Below are 22,620 nucleotides of genomic sequence, written 5' to 3' on the forward strand. Positions count from 1 at the left end.
GCTATATCAAAGAATGGGGGACTTGATCAAGATGAGCACAAATTTAAATTGAATTTAAATACAAGGTTGGAATTTTATTTAGAGAGCACACCCATCCATTGTTAATTAGATTAGAATGGCCTCAATTAATTTTATCTTTGCAGTGTTCATTCCTGACCATTTATACTGGCAGAATTGCAAAATGTTGAAAGCTTACATAGGCAGAAATTGAAAAGAGAGAGTTCTTTATGACTAAATTACAAGCAATTGTTTATTTTGGTAGCTTCGCTAGCAGAAACAGACTGTAACTAAATGGAATAATATCTACAGCATTATGCTAAGGAAGCTCAAGGTCCTTCAAGGACTATCTGCAATACACATTTTACATCATATTTTAACAAATATACTAATTATTTTTCTAAGTACTGTAACTTTATCAAGCTTATAAAAGCACTTTGAGTGTTTATATATCATAAAAGCTCAATCTTATGCTTCACAACTGTCAAAAATACGTCTTTCAAATAGCTCATGCATTCTAACTTTTTTAAAAATGGAAAAAACAAAACCAAACCAAAACAAAAAGTCATCATAATATTTTAGGTAATGGGATGGCTTCAGTGTATCAATGTATCCAGCAAAATCATCCATTTAAGGCAAACAGACATTTTAGCCTTTGTGTTTTCTGAATGGATTTCTGCAAAGCTGAACACAGCATGATAGTCTATAATTTCTTACAGACCTTTAATATAAACCATCTGACTCAATCTTAGTATCTTCCTTCTGTAAGAAGATAGAAGAATAAACAAAAAGAGTTGGAGTTGATCTAAAAAGATTGTCTCATTGTCAGGTTGTAGATGTGAGCTGAGCCCTAAGTCTGAAATTTCTAGCCTTTATCCCCAGAGAACTCCTAAGTTATGAGAAATAGCATTTATTTTTCCCTAACAAAAATTTTTCACTTCTTTGCTAATACAACATAATGCTTTTCTCTTAGAAAAGCAAAAGTCCCAGAAGACCCTTTTATCAAATTTTGAATTAAAAAAATCAGACCCAGTCTCTAAACCAGACAATCTGGAATATCCACAGCATCCTGGAAACACAGTTCACCATAGATGAAGTAAACAAAAGAGGTGTAAAAGCAAGGCAGCTGTATGAATAGAGATGTCTTGTAAACTGGACAAGTTTGGAAATGGAAGAACACTGGAAAGGGGTACAACCATAAAGTGAATACCTCCTTCTTTTCCATGCTGGCAGCAAATAGGCTAGTAATTAACACCTGCAAGCATGGAAATTTCTCCAAGTACTTTAAAAAAAAATTGTATATATATTAACATGCATCTTTCTGGGACATTTTTTTAGCCTTTAAATGAAAAGGATCTTTTATATTATCTGAAGGAGGAAAAGCATTAAGTTTGTGGTAAGTTTGTCAAGGCGAGCTAAAGAAATTTAGATCAAATATTTTAATATAAAACAACAAGTAAACCCTTCCTTAAATAAAATCAGTCCCTCTCTGAAATGGGATGCTTCTTTAAAAATGCAAAATCTGATATGTTACCAAAGTATAAAATTGCAGGTTTTGGTAATTGCTTTTGAAGTTAAAGGATTGGTTTTGTTCCACAGGTGGATGTCCAAGCTATGGAATGCTGTGATAGCTCCCAGAGTACAAGAAGCAATACTCTCCAGAGCCTCTGTGAAAAGACCATCTGTACCAGGACAAGCAATAGCCAAAAAAAGTCCTAGCCAAGGGCAACAGGCTGTTGTTAAAGCTGCTCTCAGTATCTTGCTAAATAAAGCTGTTTTGCATGGCTGTCCTCTACCCAGACCAGGTAAGAGTGAACTATCTGAAAGCCAAGTAGCTGTGCGTTGCTGAACTGGGGCTTTTTACTGCTTCCTTCCAATTTTAAAACTTCCACAAAACATAGCTCTAGTTCTGAAGGGAGGTGGTGGGGTTAAAAGTATTTACTGTCATTAAACTAAGTAGTTGTATAATGTATTCCAAGAAGAACCATTTGCAACAATCAATTCTTCTTAACACTGTTTTACTTTTGTTTCAGAGCTAGATAATTATATAGCAGATTTTAAGGGAGGAAATTTTCCTTTATCTGTAGCTTCAAGCTACAAAAATTGCAGTAAGAAAAAAGGTGAGAATGCTTCTTGGAGAAAAGTGAGCACAAGTCCTCGCAAAAAGTCAGGCCATTTGTCCTCCGAGTCATGGAATAAGCAGGAGACAAATACTGAAGGTAAATAAAGCTTTTTATTTTCAGTTCTGAAAGTTGTGTGTAGATGCAAATCAAACGTTTCTCCTACATCATGAATTAAAATTTTTCAATTAAATGACACTTATATTTATGTTCACCAGTAAAACACTGTTTATTTTTTTCCCCCCAAAATTACTTCTTTGTGACTGTGAGGTGTCCTAAGTAAGTTTGGTTGTTCTAATGCCCTTTCTGTTGTTCGATAACGAGGCAGGCATTGGCTCAAATGGTGCAATTATAAGCAGTGGTTCCACCTCTGAGTGTATGGAATTACACTGAATCAGTTTCTTCTCCAATACCAAATGAGAGAAAGCTTCATTACTTTGTTGGTACTCCTTAGATTTGCTCCAAATTTACAGCATACATACTTCTTTGAGTTTCCTTACACTTCCTTTCTAACTTCACTATGATAATTACTACCGAGTGAATCCAGGTAGAAATAAATACTCCCCAGATGATGCATCCCTTTTTCAGTCTTACTAGAAAAATTGAGCAGAATAATCTAGAAGCCCTGCAGTGGAAGAAAGATCTTCAGGTGTAAATTGAAGATTTTGAATTGATTTTCACTTCAATTGCAAAAAATAAATGTAACTAATTGTGTGTAGTCACAGATACTGTAAGGTTTTCAATCATCTTCAGTATGTTGTTTGATAAAGAGGGCTTTATATAACTGAGTCTGTGCATCTGTATAAATGTGGAAGGTATATTAGTGCTGATGCTTTTTAAAATTCTTTTCACCTCAAGATCATAAGTCATATAATAAGCAGTTTTATTACACAGATAATGTATGGATTATTAGAGAAACACATTATTAGAGATAATGATAGATAGTATATAATGATATATAGATCTATTCAGAAGCAACATAATTCTTCTAAAGGAGACATATTTCTAGAAGGAAAACTTGGTATTATTGTAACTAAATACAATATCAAACAGAAAAACTTCAAGGGGAATAAAACCAAAGTACTTGCTTTCTGAAAATAAAGTAACTACTTTAGAGGGAAGATTTAGGAAGAGAGAGAAGGCTTACACACACATACACACATACACAGACACACACCTTTTTGGAACAGTAAGATTCTAGCGTAAATTACCTCATATACAAAGAACCAAAATACTTGATGCTTGCTACTTTGCAGCATTAAAATGAGCAATTCATTTCTTCAGCCCTTGTTCAGAAAGAAGTCTGCTTTTTCTGACTGAAACTAATGTCCTGATTGCCACTTCTCTGTTTGAATTGTGAATTTATCTAATCCCACTAAGAGGATTTAAGAAATAATGAACATGTTGTTGTGTTTTGTACCTGAGAATGTTCTTGGAATCCAGTTAATATCGCTGAATATAAGTTATAAATGGAGCAGTCAATTAAGTTTAGTATTCTTCTATTTTGAACTATCAGAATCAAATGCTGTTGCTGTTTCCAGTAAAGGTAAATTGTTTAATTTTATGTCATGAAGAAATTTCTCTTGGGAAGAACCAGTAAGGGTTGTTCAAATGCCTAACACAGAAACCTCATGTTCTCTCTTTCACGAAAGCTTAGACAACTGATCCCCTATTTCCCATTTCAGCAGTTCCTTATGCTACCCTAAGCATTTTCAAGGGATGTATTCTGATCTTGGACAGACCCTGTTGATGTAATTAGTTAGTAAATAGGAACACATTTTCCCTGTTTATCATAGATTTTAGAATAAAGAAATCAACACACATGGTAACACACTAACAAGTCAATCTCTCTTTTGTTCAGGTATAAAATCTAAGACTGTGTTGCAACCAAACTGTAAGAAAAGAGCTTCTCTCACCACAAAGTAAGTTTTAATTTCTGGTATTTGTAACACTTGGCAAAAAATAAAGATGATAGCATTCTGTGGTAAAGCAGTGCACCATAAGTAATAGATCAGTAGTTTTTTGGTAATGTTTTGGTCCCATATCTGAAGAAAGGAAGTATTCTTAACTTTTCATTTCTAAGAGGAAATAAAATTTATATACTTTGATATAATTTTAGAATCCATTTCTTCATTTGAAGCCTTGCAGCACTACATGTCTTTTTATGTAACAAAATAGTCTATGACTTAAGACTATTATGTAACACTTACTCTGCCTTGAAAAGTTGACCGTATGCTTTTATCAACCTGCATTATATTTTAAAAACTCCTCTGGCTATTTCAGCTTGCTGAATGGCAATTCAAGATGGAACAGTACATGCACTTTAGTCCCACTGATACAGAGTTTCCTTGAGAAAGTGTACGAATTAGCTAGAGGGAACTGCATTTGAGACTTCACTTCAGTCTGAAACCTCCGTTCTACCTTATTCACAGGCACAGAGAAAATAGAATATTTATGCTTCAAGTACACCAGAGGTTTTTCGAAGTGTTTGGAATTATTTCCAAAAAGCAGAGTGGAATGAAATTGCTGCATCTTAAAAAGAGAGGAGTCTGAAAATACTAGAAAGAGGAATCCTTTGTTAGAGTTTCAGAATAGAGAGACTATGTATAGAAAGATCTATTATGAGATAATTATTGACAACTACTGCTGTCAGTTCATCAGATGTTATTTTGGTTTTGTTTGCAGTAGTAAAGGTCATTTGGGGAAAAACTACTATTTTTGAGGTGTCTGTAATATTTATTTTTAAATTCTGTATAATAGCTTATTTTAAATGTTCTCTCTGATTGTTTGTTTGGGTTTTTTAACCAGATCTTCGGAGAAGGATCATTTGAGAACATTAAATCTGGAGCAAAGGCTCTCTGTTGGTTCTGATGATGAAGTAGATCTTGTGCAGGAACTTCAAAGTATGTGTTCCAGCAAATCTGAGCCTGATATAAGCAAGGTAAACACAAGGCTTTTAAATAATTTACTACATTACCATATTCAGTTGGTTTTTATGTGTTTAAAATAAATTTTTGTTTTACAAGCCCTGCTTGAACTGAAGAAAATTATTAAATTATTTGGGAATAAGCCAAGTCAATTAATGTATGACACATTTGAGGGTAAGTGTTCTGGTTTAACATACACTATTTTAAATTGCACCTTCACCAATTTTTCTTGTAAAGATTTTTGTAGTGAAGGATGAAATTTCTGTAGAATCACAGAATAGCCTGAGTTGGAAGGGACACACAAGGATCATTGAATCCAACACCTGACTCTTCACAGGATCACACTGAGAGTCGTACCATGTGCCCAAGAGCATTGTCCAAAAGCTTCTTGAACTGTCAGCGACCACTTCCCTGAGAACGGCCATCCCTGCATTACTGTTCCCTTGTTATCTTTGATGCTCTCATTGCTCCCATTGGGAAGCTGTTCCGTAGTCTTAAAGACATAGAAAGTTTTCCCTAATATGCATTAAACATTTGGTTTAATACAATCCATCAGCCTTCACAGAACTGGCTCAAAGCTCCTCTGCTCCGTAGGCAAAATACAATTTACTGCCCCAAGCAAGAGAGGGTGGATTGGCCTAGTTCTTTAACAGAGGGAAAAGAGGGTGAAGGATGCTTGCAGGGCTCATAGTTTTGGGCTAAATTCTATGTTGTGGATGTTTATGAGAGATCTGTTGAGGTTGAGTGTGGAGCTGTGGATCTCTAATTTTTTCTTTTATACCGATACCATGCAGCTTTCCCTGTGGCTCAAGCTATTTATTCTTTTTCATCTTTCCTCCTAGCACAGCTGATGTGGATGGCTGTGACAGCAGGCTGTGTTCACACTGGAGCAGCTGTTCCATATCTTTTGAAACATGGATAGAGTCAGTCTTAGGCTATTGTCCAGTCAGGCTGTGCATGACATCCTCTTGGATTTCCCTGAACAGCACTTCCATTAGTTTTGTTTTTTTAAGTATTCTGTTTATTCTTAGAAGACAACCAAGTTTTTATTAAAAAAAAGAAATATTGTGTTTGGGAAGATTTTTCAACCTGTTTATTGGAACCCTTTATTATAGTGTTTTGTTTTGGGTTGTTTTTCCTAAAGTATTTACAGTACATGCATGAGTCATATGCACCAAGCTAATCACTAGTCAGTTAGCAGGGATTTACTATAGCTATCCTAAAAAGAATGGGATGTGCTTAAAGAAATGGCAACCAACTTAAAATTGTGTTTAATAACATGCAAAGTATAATAGCTTGTTGATGACAATTCAAGGAAATACGGGTTAGATAAGGAAGGAGATAGATGTCAAGTCTTTTGTTCAGTTTCCTCACCATGGGTGGAACCATCCTTGGCTGGAATTTCTGTTGTTAATTCCCCAGATGCCTAGTAGAGCCTTGCAGAAGTAAGGGTGCTGTTGCATGCTTTCTTTGTGTGATGTAATTTCAGGATGCCAACAGAATAAGTACCTCTGCTCTTTAATTTGCCCTTTCACACGAATATATTCCTGTTGCACTCACTGGGTTGGGATTGAATATTTTTGCAGAATTGAATTGGATCAGGTTGCCCCAGGATAAAATACCTAGTTTTCAGTGAGGACAGCATCTTGAGTAGGCTCTGTTATTTTCTGGTCAGGAAAAATAGAAAAAAGGGAAGGAAAAATAGTAGGGAAGAAACATGGCAGGAGAAAGAGAAAACAATCATTAATTTCTCTGATGTTCCTGGGGGCTCAGTAAAATTTGATGGGATACTGCCCTTGAGCTCCACTCTGGAGAGTGGAGAGCATTCCACTCTGGAAATGCATGCTTAATCTTCCTCTGATTGTAGTTGATATGAAATCGCCATCTCCCATCTTCTAAAAATGCACTCAAGAGTAAAGAAGAGATATTTTAATTGGTCTTTGGAATACTTATGCATTGCATTGTATAGAAACCATGAAAATAAAATCAAGCCTCCAAAAATTGGCAAATTTAAACATAATCTCTGTGAATAACTGAAAAAAATCACTGTTTCCTTATCTTTCTTTAGATTGCAGATTCTAAGGATGAGTTACTGATGTTCAGTAACTCCCAGAACATTCCTGTATTTTCAGCAAGTGGTACTAACCCAAATAAAACAAGAGCACAAAAGGTAGGTGAAATGAGTTTTACAGTAGGATAGGAAAGGTGGCTTGAGTTTTTCCAAATCTGAATTTCTGACTGGATCCAAAGAATTAGTGCCCTGTTTATTACAAGAAAAAACTGTCATTATTCTTAGGAAACTTGCTAGACTACTATGCCAAGTTTCTTTCATGTGTCTTAATAAAAGCTAAAGATTTATTAAAACAATGATGTACTTGCTTTCAGTTTTGGCTTTCTACATAAAGCCATCTCCCCAGGCCAAGTATTTTTGACATCACATTGACATTACAAGTTATTTCCATCAGATATGAAGAGAAATAAAATCTGGGTTTGTTGTTTCCTCTCAATTAATGTCATTCAGTAAGTTTCCAGAAGTACCACTTTTAAAATTCTTTTAAAATTCATCAGAGCTGGTTGCTCTGATGTCAGAGCTCTCAGGGGAAAAAATATTGAAAAGACATGATATTACCAAATTTTGTGAAGAATAGCATTTTTTTAGAGGTATTCAGTTCCTATTTTTGACCTAAGTATTTGCTGAAATATACAGTCATCTTGCTATGTTATATATGTAAATAAACTTCAGTGATTTCAGAGTGGGAAGATAAGATGAATATTATTGGAAGATATAGTAAGTCTATTATCATCTTCTTTTCAGAAATTTTTATATTGTTTGGGGGCACTGCCATCCCCACTAAATACAAAGATGAAATTATGTCCTGCTTAGTTTTCATTCTTTGGAAAATTATGTTTTCTCTGTTGCTACATTTTGTTCCCTTTTCTTTTTTGCTCTCTGTACTTGTGAACATCAAGAGAGCTTCTGAGCTCAATTAGTCTTAGCCAGGGCTTAATCTGTGATCTGTGTTCCCTTACCAGGCCTTCTGTGTTCCTTTGATATGAGTCTTTTGGAGGCCAATCCTGATGTTTTATCTGATTGCAGTAAATTGTTTTCTAGAGACACCATTTTCTGCTGATACAGTGAAATTCCTGAAACTAGATTAACTAGCACACCTTAGCATTAAAAGACCTGACTTTCACAGACCACCAAATATTCTGAATATGAAGGTATCCACAAGGATTTTCGAGTCCATTTCTTGAGTGATTGACCCATACGAGGACTGAACCCACAACCTTGCTGTAATCAGCACCATGCTCTGACCAGCTGAGCCAGTCTCAGGATCAGATGAGTTAACAGCCTTGCAATCATACTTCTTTGTATCCAAATATTCAGAAAGTCAGAATACTTACTGTAATTTTACTTCAAATCCATAGAACAGTCTCCAGTAAAAGAAATAATTTTAACCCTGCAGATCCACAAGTAGGTGTACTCCTTTTGAATATTTCTCTAAACACATTCAGGCATCCCAAATCAGAGCTTCACCCAGTAGTGATGCCTGGATAATATGCTAAGTCAGTACCAATAAGTCAATGTACCAGTTTCTACTGTACATTTCTCCTAGTGATTTTTTTCTTTAAAAATTCCTGCTAACAACAGAAGGCGTTACTATATTGACTTCCAATAGACAAGTTTAGCTACTTGAGAGGTTTGTAAAAAACTTGGTAAAAAGCTTTCATACAGAATTAAAAAAATATTTTTCTGGGGAGATGTTGGCCGAAATGAAGGAAACACAACCCAACCATGTCAAACAGTGATGCTTATTTATACACAAAATGCTTTTTTTCCCTTTATTTCTAGGATGGAATGCGTCCTCTCAGCAGCAGTCGAACTGTAGAAAGCAGCAACAGTAAATCAAAGACAGAGTTGGGTGTTTCAAGAGTTAAATCTTTTCTTCCTGTTCCTAGAAGCAAAGTCACCCAGCCTTCTCAGAATACTAAAAAAAAGCAGCAGCAGTAATACAAGGCAAATAGAGGCAGATAATAACACAAAAGGAGAAATTTGGAATTTGCACAAAAAAGAACAAATAGAAAAATCCAATAAATAAACCTGCCTATCTTACAATTTTTTGTGTTCATACAATCTCTATTGCAAAGAACCAAGTACTTAAATATGTAAATATTTTTTAAAAACAAACTATTACCCTGCAATGTAAAGTTTGTACAGGACCACGGTTTTATTTCTATGTACATCAGCTGGAAATTATATTGATTTAAATTTCAGAAATGGGCATTTGGCCTCCTCCATAGATGGTTGGGTTTTTTTCTTCTTTTAATATGAAAATTACTTATTTAAATTATAATATTCAGGGGTACCTCCACAGGATTCTGTTTGTGTATATACTGTACATAAATATATTCTATTAAGTTCATATGTTAACCTGCATTCAGATCAGTTGCACAATATGTACAACAATGGCTTAAAGCTATTGTTAATGCATTTTAAAGACGTTTTATCTTCACTTAATGAAAAATTAGTGAATGTGGCAATAACTGAAATGTTTGGAATTGCAGATCGATTACTTTCAGCTACAAGCCATATTAAATACTTTGATTTTGTCATCATCATCTGCCTGCTGAATTGTAATTTTGTTTTTCTCAAGCTTTTCTTCATCTAAAATGTAATGAAATTCCTTTATAAATTTCATCTCTCTAAAAAGGAAAGAGATTGAGAAATTAAAATGCAACAGAAGTTATTTTTCTCAGACTCTTACTCTTTGATAGAATTGAAGAAAATGTGATCATTTATTAACTTAGTTTTTCTTGTATACTGTAAAAACTTTTATATGCTTCATTAGTGTTTTAAAAGCATCCAAGAAATAAAAGTGTTTTACAAAAACAGATTTTACTGAAAAGGAATTTGAGCAAAAGCTTAACTACAGTATTATCCAAAATAATGTAGTAGCAATGAGTTACTATGTAATTATCAATTTCTGTTGTGGATTTAAGATGTAATTGCTATGAAATGATACTTGAGTTGCAGTTAAAATTAACTCTTTGTCATTTTTCTCTCCACCACTGAGGTAGATCATGGTCCCATGAGGGACAGTTGCTATGCAGGGCATATTTCCCCAGCCTCTTTCTACAATAGTTGCAGTTAAATCCTTGTGAATTGTAGGAGTGTGGAAATGTGCGCTGTTGAGATAGCTCACCTGTTAGGCAGGGGAAGGTGCAGATTTTTCTGGAGATCAGATTTTGATGCCTTCTGCTGGGTTAGCGGGAGATGGTTTAGAGAATTTGGACAGTAATATGCCTCTAATATCCAAAAGAGCATTTTTCTCAAAATAAGCCCGGAGGAGGAAAGGATTAACTGTTTCCTAACACTTTGTCTTTGTATATAAAACAGTTATCCCAGACTCATGTCAATAAAATCTTTGTATGGCATATTGGCTTTCTTTCTTTGAGTTTGTGTGTGTGTGTTGGTTCTATAGATATTGCTATTAGAAGCTTATTTCTGAAATCATTTCCTGCACAATGTATTTAGAAAGTACCTTGGTTTTAGGCAATTGCTGTTTCACTAAGACTTCAATTTGCTGTGTGATAGTAATGTGTAACCAAATACAGAGCATTTCTCTAGAGATTGATTTTTCCTTTTTATATTTTTTATTCATTTTTGTGCTGAAAAATCTATGCTGCTTTTGCTGGTGGTTCTTAGCAGAATGAGTCAGCTGCCAAGCACTGCAGGTTGGAGCAGTGAGTCTCAGCAAGTAGGATCCCTGATGTGCTGAAGCAGTGAGCAGTGGTATGGTAGCTTGTGTGAGAAGCTCAGGTATGGATTTCATGGCCAAGGAGGAACACAAGTGGAAGACACTATTTGTCAGGATCACATAAATTTCAACATCAGAATTTGCAATAACAATTTTTTTTTAAGAGCTATAAGAAAAGAAAAATCCTGACATGCTTCTAAGCCAGGTTTGTTCTGTGTTTAAAATACACCTTGGAAATGTCACACTCATTTAGATCAAGTGTTAACAGTGTGCTTCTGTGTAGGAAGATACTGGGCAGTGTCCTAAAGCATGCTCTGAGTTATATTTTAAAACTGCATATTGTCTGTGAGAGTAAAACTAATCTGTACTGTACTGTGCATGAAAATCTGTGGAGGACAGAGTAACTTTGGTCATGGTGTGAAAGTTAGGTCTCTTGCTAAATTTAGCATTGCTTTTCAACGCCCTCATTATCCTTCCTTTTCAGCCTGCTGTCCTAAACTCTCCATCTGTGTCTTTCACATTTTTGACTTCTGTCTGCTATAATTTTGTTTGTCTGTCTGTCAGTTCAACACAGTGTGTGATCTCCATGCAGCTTTAATCTCACAGTATCTTGCAGATCTCCTAATTGGTGGTTCTCTTCTGCACTAAGTGCTAATCTCTCTTGTTAGGCCACAGCAGTTCCTGCCCTCAAAGAGTGAGCACCACAAAACTGTGACACAGTTTGCTTGTGGACATGTTGACTTGTCTGCTGGCTTATCACTTGGTTTGTGTAGGTTGTGCTGAAGCAAGGCCAGGTTCTGTTCATGAGCTCAGGGTTTCACTTGTGTCTTCAGGTTCTTCCTGTGATGCTACAAACAACACTCCTCATGCGTGACTTGTCATACCAGCTACTCTCACTTTGGGTTTGTAATGGGCAAAATCCTTTCTCTTCCTTGCTTCCTGTGTTTCAAGCAGAGAGGATTGGAGTGTGCTGTGGTGAGCCACACCCATCCATGCTGCATCTGCTCCCAGCTACTACCCCATAACTTTGAAAGAGGTGAGTGAAGAGAGGCCCCATCTCCATGGAGGAGTATCTCAGAAGGTATATAGAAGGTATATATTTGCCTTTTTTTTATTGGGTTGCTGAGTATGAACTCCAAAATTAAACCATGAAGAAACCTTTTCATTTAACAAAGGCAGCAACATCAGCAACAGCAAAACCAGCAGACCTGAGGCACGTCTCTTCCTGTAATACTCAAGTGATTTACAAAATACATCCAAAAGCCTCCAGCTTTCCAGTAGAACTGGAGAAGCAAAACAGCCTCTGGTGGTGGAAGATGCTTGAAGAAAGGATGAAGGATCACTTTCTTGGTCATAACTGGCTAAAGTGATGTTTATGTTGCTCAAACCATAGGTAAGAGACCTGAGAATTACTAAGTGAGCTATTCTTCAAGAAACTTGAAGAAGTGACTTTAAGAGAGCACAAGGTATGGTGGTACTGGGCTGTAGTATCACTCAGAAACCTCTGGCTGCATTTTACAAGGGGCGTATTTTAAGGTTGAAGTGAGCCCTGGGGAATGAACTTAGTATAAATATTGTTTATCCTAGGAACAGGAAATTGGTTTTAGAGAACATGGGGGTTTGTAAAGGAAACGAATTACTGTATTGCATTGTATTGCTTAATTTGCAAGATGTTTTTAGACAGCAACTAATGGTCCATTAATGAACAATTGTACGTCAGTTCTAAAGTGGTGTGGGTTTTTTTCCAAATGTTAAATCATAGCCAAGGAATTATAAACCAAAAATACCAAATCGATAATAGAAAAATGAGGAAAAAAAAAATCACCAGAACATTGTTTAGGTAAATAAAATGGGACAAATTATGTAGTTCTGAAATTACCTCCAGCAATTAACACCAATTAATACAGGAAAATGCTTTAAAAGGCCTAAAGTTGCTAAGAAATTACTTAAGCATGTTGCTTAAGCAGGGTAGATAGAATTCAAAAGTGTAGATGCCATCAGGTGTTTAGCAGCTCTGATGTAACAGCCTGAGAGATTTGAGTCTTGTAGAACTGGAGGAGGTGGATTTTTAGAAAGACTTTGGAAATGGATATTTAATGAATAAAGCACAGCTGGTAAGACACCAGTTAAGCAACTGTGAAAACAAAGTTGTTTGTTTGAATAGCTGGCTTGTTTGACTCCAGTGAGATACTGAGCAGTTCCCACTAATGACAATTATCAAGCTACTTTGTGCAGTTATTTTGTATATAAGATTTATGAAATGGATAAGTGCGCATAGTTCAAGTTTGTTTAGGCTATCCTCTTAGCCTTTGCTCTCCCAAGAGCTTCTTAGTGCTGTAATAGCAGTGTGGACACCCTTCTACATTGTGCTTAAGGACAGCTACAGAATCTCTTTTCAACTTTTTTTGTTAGAAGGCTGCAAAATGAGATCTCCACACCTAGTATTAAAGTCAGCATGCTCTTCTCTGTGGCTGTATGTTGTACCCACCCACATTTCTGTATAGGTGGTTTTAATGAAAAAGTGCTCTGGTAAGAGTATTTTTTATATCTGTTTTATCAAATGCATGCAAAGCAAAGCACATGAGAAGAAAAATTCCCTTAAGTACAGCTCAGCCTGTGTTTATGAAGGTCATTGTTTGTTCTTCCACTGTTTATGGCCTCATTTGCTTCTTTTTTATTTTCTCCCTTCTCTCTTGTGTTCCATTTTCCATCACAAACAGCATGTGCAACTTCCCAGATTAGTTTCAGGCAAACATCCCTGCGAGCTGTCACCCTCTGACAGCAGGTACAAGAACACTTACTCTAGAAGGTAACGTGCTCTGCTCAGCCTGTGTTGGGAAGGAGAGGCTGTGGCATCCTCCTTATGGAGGCTGGTACTAACTTACCTCCTGTTCCAGCCTGAACTCCAGAGGAGCTGAAGCAGTGGTTTGGAAAGAAATAGCACACTTTCCTCTCAGTTGCCCTGAGAGGGCAGCATCTTGCCTGGGCTCTTTGGGACTGGCAGTGTGATGGTGGGAGCTGGGCACTGATGGCAGAAGCTGTTTTCAGTGAGTGTTGTAGCCCAGGGTGGAGGCCATCAGTCAACTGATTTCCTTTTTCCTTCAAAGTCCTCCTTCTGAGTGTTTGTATCAGCAGCTTCTATGTGTCCCATCTGCTACATGCTCCTGCTTCATTTATCATTTTCTTTCCTGAAATGTATCCTGGTCTGCTGAATTCAGCTTACCTACCACCTTCTAACTCTGACAACAACCCAAAACATGAACAGTTTCGCAAGCTCTGAAGCGTGCACCAGTTCTAATGACAGCCATTCTTTTCTGCTGATCTTTCTGACCATCTTGTTTATTTAGATTATAAATTCCCCCACTTGGTGTGTCTGCTGTAACTCTGAGTAACATCCTGAACAAGAGCGACCCTTGGCACGCCTCCTTAGACTTGGCCACACTTCAGCAGCCCTGGCCTCCCAGCCAGCCTTGGCCATATACTCTGTAAAGACTTGTACAAATGGAGAGCTGACTATGTCAGAAAAGGGACAAGCAGTGTGAGGTGAACAGTTTGAGGGGATAAGGGGAGTAGAGATGGGATTCAAAAGTGATGCTACTTCAATACACAGTTGGTTTTCCATTGTTATGAATCAAGCAGAGCTTAGTGGCAAAGAAACAGTGACGAAATTGAGACCCAAGGGTATGCAGAATGCTCTGTGAGCAAGAGGCATTGCTTTGTGGAGAAAATCAGGCAGCACAAGGTGTACCCCACAGAAAGAAAGGAAAGAGACCCAGGTAAGTGCTAAAGATAGACAAGCATAAAAGTACAGTATGAGTGACAGGGCAGGAAAAAAGCCGCCAACAAATATTTGCAAAGGAAATGCGTAGTGAAGGCCAGAAGGTATGCAGAGGGGGACAGAGCTAGAGGGAAACCAGCGGGACGCAGGGCGAGCAGCTCCAGAGTGAGCCCCGGTGCCTGCGGGCTCCGCCGCACCCAGCGCCGCCTGCAGCAGCGCCCAGCCGGGGGCAGCCCAGGCCAGCTGCTGCTCCAGGACGCCTGTAGGAGTTTTGTCCAAGCCTGAAGGAGTTCAGTCCAAGCCTGAAGGAGTTCAGTCCAAGCCCTGCCTGTGCTGCCCTTCGCAGCTGCAGGGCTCGGGCTCTGAGGGGCAGCCGGGCCTAGCGCAGGCCGCGCCGCAGCGTCTGAGCCCCGCAGCACCACCTAGTGCCGCCCGGGCCGCGCTTCCAGCCGCCGCCTTCCCGGAGCAGGGAGCTGCTGCTAAAAATTAAGGCCGTGTTTGTGGTAGGCAGCAATGACTGAAGTGGAAGTAGCAGATTCGGTGTCCAGCGCCTGCCCCATTAAGGGGGGCAGAGAGAGCTGTAATGTGTCATACAGGCAGTTTCTCTCTTTAAAAATTTATTTAAAGAAAAAAATAATCTAAAACATCTGTATATCACTAGAATACTTTAGTGCACAAAGACAGCATTGGACAGTACCTGGCCAAACTCTGGGGCTGCCCTCGTTTTCAACAGCTCTAGCATAATGAGACATCAAAGTCTAGTAGCAAAATATCCCTGCAACAATCCAAATATAAAACTTTTTGTACAAATATATTTTTCTTTATAGTACGTAATCACTCTTAAAATACATAATTTCCTTAGCAAAAGTTTGCAACAATATTAAAATAAATAAAATATCCTAGAGAACATTCAGTTCCATAATAAAACTGCAAACCAGAAGAGTATAAAAATTAATTTCAATATTAAAGTCTACTTATGAGAGGTTTCTTCCCCTTTTTTTTTTTTCATTAGGCCAAAGTAAAAAGCATATAAAGATGCCAGACCTATACAGGCTGTTACAGATCCCCTGCCAGGAGTCCTACCTTTTGCTAGATACTGATGTCAGCCTGCACTCATCCAACTGTGAGTGTGTGCAGGGTCAGGTTAACAGTCTCCTTGGTTTTCAGAGGAAATACCAATTCTCCCTTAACTGTGGAGACATGACAGATGTTGATTGGCTTCCAAGACAATATCCTCTCTTCCTTCATTTTCACCTATGCATGTGGCATTTGGCCTTTCCTGCTAAGCTGAAATTACAGTCGCTGCATGGAAAACAAAGAGGAGGAAGTTTTCTGTGTGCCTTGCTGATATTGTCCCTTAATTCAGTTGCAGGAAGTGAATCCACAGAAGTTTTTTACATACTGATTTTTCTATTTTCCACACAGGTTTGATTTTTTTTTAACATTCTTCCTGCTATCTAGTCCTCTCAGCAAGAACCTTTCTAAAAGTTTTCTGAAACAATTATGTCAGGCTAGGCAGGTTACTTCTGCTTGCCATCTCGTTTGTATCCAATGAGAGCAGCTTTCCAAAAGAAATCTGGTTTCACCACTATAAGTGGCAAAACCTCAAAGAGTGTGCTAACTTGCACATGATTAACCACAGAAGGGAAGCAATTCCCACATGCTCATGCAGTCACTTCAGTAAACACCTCCTGGAAGGCTGAATTTCTGCATGGCTGAGGCAGCTTCAGAAGTGCTGGGTCCTGTCACGATGGGGCACTGCTGACCGTTCACTCCACAAAGGTCTCTACACAGTATCTCACAGTCTTGTCTCCTGCACTTCTTCTTCCGTCTCCTCCTGCAAGGCAGTGATTTGGGGTCGGGGTTTACGTTTGCTGGAGTTTCTGTGGTGTGCCGGCAGGAGCTTAAGGCGCTCAGCGTGACTGATGGCCTGCCTGAAGGAGCTCTTCTCGTTCAGCAGCTTCTGAAGGGATTCGTACTGCCTCAGTTTATTGTCCTCAATCACCTGGAGAAACATCACTCTGTTAGATGAGCAGTGGTGGTGCTGACAGAATTCAGCTAATGGAGCAGGGAAGAGACATGAAGACAGGGCAAACATCTTCTAACAATTTCTAATTTCTAGTCTAATTTCTAGTTTCTAATTAAAACCACAAAAACATGCATTAAAATTTGAACATGTGGAAAAGGTGTCTATTGCCCAAATTACAAAGTGCTGCTGCACTGGCTGGTTTCTCCTTGAGACTTGGTTTTACCTCTGAGTCCCTTTATTGAAGTCTCCCGGTACTTTGACATTTCCCTGGCACTGCTAGACTGCCCAGCTAAGAAAGTGTTAATTTTTCTATCACAAGCAGAGAGAGAAGGCTGCCAGCAAGGTGCCAGCCTTTCTTTGCTCTCTTCTCACTAAACAAGGAAGCACTGCTCACCTCTGTTTGAAGGAGGCAACAAGTTTACCCTGTAGGGTTGTGCCAGTCTCACTGTGAGGCAGGAGTCAAGGAAAAATCAGGCTCCTTCACTGGCACTGCAATGTCAGCTCATCTTTGGTAAGGGCACAGGTCTGACAGGAGAGAACTTTTAGCATCTCTGTTGCTAAAATGTGGTCTGGAGGGTGGGAAGCCTTTTCAGAGGTGAGGCTGCCTGCCTGCTGGGGGCAAGGCTGAGTCCAGCACATACCAAGGAGCAGCACATCCAAAGGGATGTACAACCTGCCTACTGACTAGTCTGCTTTAACTCCAGGCACAGTTCCTCCTGCTGTGCTAATGCATCCAATCAAATACACATCAAAAACCATGTTTCATTCTGCTAATAAAATTTATATTCCCTCTCACAGAAGAGTGAAAAAAATACAGAGAGAAGAACCTTATTTTTAAGAACAATTTGCATAACTTGCTTTTTCTTTACTAACCATTTTTATGTAACAAAGGAAATACTCCAGGACTCTGGTAATTTGTCCCCTTGATTACATGTGAAAGCAATATTTACATGGCTTGTTTAAAGAAGTCAGCAATTCTGATCATCATATACTAGGAAACTCCTCTTCCCCAGGCAGCCTCCTATGGCTCAAGTGTAGCTGATTCTGCATTTGCAATTGTAAAACTGTGAGATGCTGAGATTTTTCTGAATCTCCTGAGCCAATCAAAAATATAAGGCACCAGCTGCTGGATCAGCAGCTGGATAATCTACACAACTTTCCTTCTGGTTGAAACTTTCCTTCTTGCTCCTCCAGAACATGACCCAGCTCATCTGTCACAGATCAGGTGAAGGAGCAAACAGGAGCCTGCTGCAGTTCTGCCAGTGGGTAGGTTGCTTAACTGCCCTGAATGACCCCCATCAATCCAGAAAACATCATTTCCACTTGGTGTGTTTTGCATGTTCATCAAATGTGGTGAGAGAGCAGTAAGTGAGCCCATGAGAAATGCTCACCAAAAATCTCTGGCATTCCAGCATTGCCTCCAGCCTGTGCTCGGAGAGTATCACCGTGCAGTTGGCAAACGCGTGCTTCAGGGTCTTCCTGATCACTTGGGAAGTTCTGAAAGGCAAACAAACAATGCAATGTGCATGCCCATAACTGCACAGGCCCATAACACTCATGTGCAACAGCCTGGCTGTGGGTTGTAGAGCTTCCAGCAGGGACACAGCTCTGTGGTGCCTCAGCTGCATCTCTGCTGTTAAAGAACCTATCAGCCATAGAGTAAAGGCTGTAGCCAGGCTTCCCTGGCCCCTGCACAGAATTACCAACATGCATTACTGAAATCAGGCTTAGTAATAGGCCACACAAGTTACAAAAGATCTCCTTAGATGGTGCTGCCTCATGGGTTTTCCTATTCCATATTAACAGAACAAAACAGAACAAATGAACGAAACATACACAGGGTCCAGGTGAGCGCTTGGTTCATCGAGCAGCAAGATTTTAGCTTTGCTGAGAACTGACCGGGCAAGGCACATCAGCTGCTTGTGGCCATGGCTGAGGACACAGCCTCCATCCACAAGAACAAAATCAAGCTTGCCTGGAAATTGCTCTATTACAGACTTCAGCCCAACCTGCCAGAGAAAAAAGGACACAAAAGGTTGGCAAGACATAATTACTGCTGACTGTGGTAATCATTTACATCATTCTAAATGCTACAGAAAGCAATTTTTGAAAGGAAAACAGGCTTCTTTGGTTAGTAGGAGTTTAAAAATAAATGACCAAAATTTATATACTACATTATAACAACAGAAAATAACTCCAGTCACCATAGCCGTTGTCTCTACAGCTCCGACAGTGTTTCCAGGTGTTCCTTTTGCTGCCCCAAAGGTCTTCTGCACTTTGGTTATACTGCAGGCAGGAGGGGGCTTCCCTCTGGCACTGGTGACAAAGTGTTTAGAGAGGTGCCCATGCCAAGTGAAGCTGCTGCCTTTGGACCAGAAATCAGAGTCCAGCCCAGGAGATGTTTTCTGACTGTTTCTTCCAGTGCTCCTGTTTGCTCTCCTTGGGAGATTTACACCTCCCAGCAAAGCTTTCCATCTTCCACAGATCCAAACCAACTATGGTCCTTGGCCTCATCAGCAGAGTTTCAAGAGACATTTTTAAAAAACATGAAAACTAGGAAATATATGTGAGTTGCATGGCTCTATAAAACACTATAAAATGTAATGAAACTCCAGAAATTTATAAAGGCCAGGTCCCTTGGATTTTTTAAATATTACTGATCTGCAACTAATTTGCATCTCAGGGAAAACAAAAAATTTTAATTTCTACAAAGGGGTTTCACTTTGCATGGAAACAAAATTAAACTGTAGTGTATAGGTATATGTGTTGTGTTTCTGAAGAGCTCATGCTTTGATTTTTATGCAAATTAAGGCTAGTGTTTTGTTCCTTGTTCTCTTTTTAACAAGCATTGTGTCCTTAATGAAATTCTGCATTCAATGGATGAAAAAGGTCCTTTCTTCTTAAAACTGCACAAGGTCTCTCCATGTACCCGTAGGGTTCAGACCGCTGACTGCAGGAGTAAGACTTAAGCTCACAAGTCAACACAAGTCTGACAGATTCAGGTGCTGAAATATGGGAGCAATAAAAAATGCATCAGACAAGGCCTTGTTCTCTGCAGCTGATTGCAAGGAGTGTAAAAAGCTGATGCTGATCTCAGGAGGATCCTCTCAATCGTCAGCAGTCAACATGGGTCTGGAATAAGCTGACAGCTCATTTCTGTGCCGTGCTCCCAAAGTTACACTGACTCACTGCTGAGCCAGACTTCAAGAGCATGAACTTGGTAAACAATCCAATCACTCCTAGTAAAAAGCATTACAGCTCTTTCTTTTTTTATTTGCTTTACATTCTTGCCTGTGCAATGAAAACCTCTGTATCAAATACAGATTTGCCCAACTCCTTAATGATAAACACTTCAAAATAATTTTTTTTCACGCCATTGTAAATCAGGTTTAGCTCTTTAAAATCACAAGCTCAGTTCAAACACACACTAGAAACAATTCTCCAAAGCAGGAGAGCTTATCTTCTTCAAGAAAGAGGATATTGATCCACACTAAATTTTTTCCTGAGCCTCAGAGAAGCAGAGAAACAGCACTGAGCACACTGTTGCCTCCACCAGGGCTGTCTGAAAAGCTGCTGTCACACAATCTAAACAAAAATGTCATTATTTTTTCATTTGACAGTAAATTACAGAACGTGTCTGCTTTCCTCTTTTCCAAATATAGGGAAGAAATTAGAAAAACCCAAGAAAGCAAGCAGAGGCAGAGTTAACCTCCTGGATGGGAAAGGAGGAAGATTTCAGATTAAGTCCCACACCTGTAAGCACTTTTTGATACTTGAGACTTGTAGCGAAGGAAAGTGGCACCAATGTATGGTTAGGTCTGTATTAATTAGGTCATCTGTACCTTGGGAAAAGGTACCCACTTTCTGGGCTGCAGCCCCTTGCCTCCTGTAATGCTCACCTGACTTTTCCTGGGCATTACAGACACCTCTGCAACCCATGGAGCACTGTCAGAGCCAAGAGTGGCACCTGACACCTGCAATGTGTGGCACCAGTGCAACATGGAAACAGAATCTGGCCCCTAAGCTTGGGAATTGGAAAAAAAAAATGTTGTGGAAAACTCAACAAAATATTAGAAGACAACCTTCAGGTTCAGAATTCTAACATTCCATGACTCTTATTTTCCATGGCACAGGAAGCTCCATGACACAAGCAGAACAAAAGCCTGAATGCCGTGTCAGAGAAGAGAGCTCCTCCCAGCTGGCTTCCCATTGGCCTGAGAAGTGAACTATTTGTATAAGACATAATAGATATGGTTTGTGGCACAGCATGACCTTTCCCCTGCCCTTGTTTCTTAAGATTCTACATAAATGTAAAATATGGCAATCATTAGACCTACACAGCACCCTGCTGCAACCACATCACCAGAGGGAGACAAATGACACTGAATAGCTTTACCTCCTCTGCAACTTTCCATATTTCTTCATCATTCCACTGCCCATAAGGATCCAAATTCATCCGAAAACTTCCAGAAAATATGAACACTTTCTGCAAGAAAAAAGACATACAGACACAGGTAGATAGATAACCTGAAACATTGTATAAAACATTGGAAATTGTGAAGCATATAGACAAAAGAAAAAACTTCTGCAATTACCAGATAGAGCTAACTGCAGGTTATTAATTTTTTTTTAATGCTTTCAAAAAAAAGTGATTTTGAAAATGCTTATTTATTAAGATTTTGGCAATTATTTTAACAAAATCTTAGCCAAATTTGCCTGAAAACCAGCAACCCCCAGATTTCAGCAGTTTTCAGAATAAAACATTTCCTGCATTTTTATTTTGAAATAAACATTTTAAAACTATTTTTGATTCTTGACTATGTGAAACACATTCAAACATACCAAAAGAAAATTATCAACCTAAAGTGTGTGTTCCCACAATTTTTCTTAGAGAGGAAAAACTAGTGCTTATTTGTCAAAATTCAGGGACATTGTCCTAAGCTGTTTTCCATCAATGAATTTTTTTTTCTAATAAATTGTAGCCAAACGCACATCTCAGCATCATTCTGCTCCCTGGCATTTCACCACGTCCCAGTCCCTGTCCCACTGTCCCACTCTCAGCAGCCCCAGCCCGCCGGGTGAGCTTTCCGTGCCGGACACCGTGGGCTGTGCTGGCTCCTGCTCTGCCCCTGCCCTGCCCCGGTTCCGCTGCAGGAGAGGAGGAGGAGGATGCACATTTCCTGGCACTGAGAGAGAACGCGCCCTTCTCCAGCTGAAGTTTGCCACTCCATTCTGCTTTCCCCATCAGTTCAGGCAAGCAGATTTCGGCCATCATACCTCAGATACACATTTTGTAGCTCAAGAAGCAGTGACTCAGACAAAATTAAATATTTGTTGAATCTCTTTTTACATGGGGTGGATTTCTGAGAGAAATTAGATTCTTCAAGGGACACTCAGACTGTAGGACATTTAAGAAACTGGTTTTTTCCATGCTGTAAGGTACACCCACTGCTTGTAGTGGGGAGAACTTGCCTTCAAAGAATTTAAGTGCCTTCTTGAGAAATATTACCATTTGCTTGCTCTTTCTGTGTACGTACACAACAAATACCAAGGGGAAAAAATTGAGACAATTATTTTCTCCTGTCTTTCTAAGCAAATTATTTATTAAGAGAAAATGTGTTGAAATGCCAGTGATTCACAGCCACATAGGTTCCTGGAGTCTTGGTAGTCAAACACTACCAAAAGCAGAGAAGGACTAGCTGTACTAACAGAAAATAAGAGAGAATACACTTAGCAAGTGCTCTCCCAGAGTTTGGCCTGTCTACCATGATTTCCACCTGACCCAGCCTGGGAACTTGGCATTCTTTCATCAGATTTCAAAGTGATTTATACACACATTTACATTAATCATTTAATTATTATTAATTAAAAGTGTAAACATTGCAGAGGAAAATAAATTACATTAATTAATTTGCTAGATTAAGATATGCAAGCCATTGCCAACGTATTTGGTTTAAAAGAGAAGAAAAAACTAATTCAAGAAACCAGAGGAGAAAAACAGCTGCACTGT

The 22,620-nt window shown here is 38.9% G+C and overlaps 2 protein-coding genes across 2 annotated transcripts in view; one reads left to right on the forward strand and one right to left on the reverse strand.

Moving 5' to 3' along the window:
• CTTNBP2 (cortactin binding protein 2) overlaps window positions 1–10,480 on the forward strand; it is a 78,353-nt gene extending 67,873 nt beyond the window's left edge. The window contains 7 exon segments of the mRNA XM_036400220.2: window positions 1,597–1,802; window positions 2,031–2,216; window positions 3,979–4,039; window positions 4,926–5,058; window positions 7,113–7,214; window positions 8,898–9,040; window positions 9,042–10,480. Coding sequence (XP_036256113.1) covers window positions 1,597–1,802; window positions 2,031–2,216; window positions 3,979–4,039; window positions 4,926–5,058; window positions 7,113–7,214; window positions 8,898–9,040; window positions 9,042–9,144 — 934 coding nt within the window. The 3' untranslated portion in view covers window positions 9,145–10,480.
• A 4,767-nt stretch (window positions 10,481–15,247) lies between these two features.
• The window catches only part of CFTR (CF transmembrane conductance regulator), an 88,018-nt gene continuing 80,645 nt past the window's right edge, over window positions 15,248–22,620 (reverse strand). Inside the window, 4 exon segments of the mRNA XM_036400189.2 lie at window positions 15,248–16,586; window positions 18,002–18,107; window positions 18,447–18,619; window positions 21,007–21,096. Of these exon segments, the coding sequence (XP_036256082.2) occupies window positions 16,380–16,586; window positions 18,002–18,107; window positions 18,447–18,619; window positions 21,007–21,096 (576 nt within the window). The 3' untranslated portion in view covers window positions 15,248–16,379.

Source organism: Molothrus ater, chromosome 5, assembly GCF_012460135.2.
Source record: "Molothrus ater isolate BHLD 08-10-18 breed brown headed cowbird chromosome 5, BPBGC_Mater_1.1, whole genome shotgun sequence".
Taxonomy (NCBI): domain Eukaryota; kingdom Metazoa; phylum Chordata; class Aves; order Passeriformes; family Icteridae; genus Molothrus; species Molothrus ater.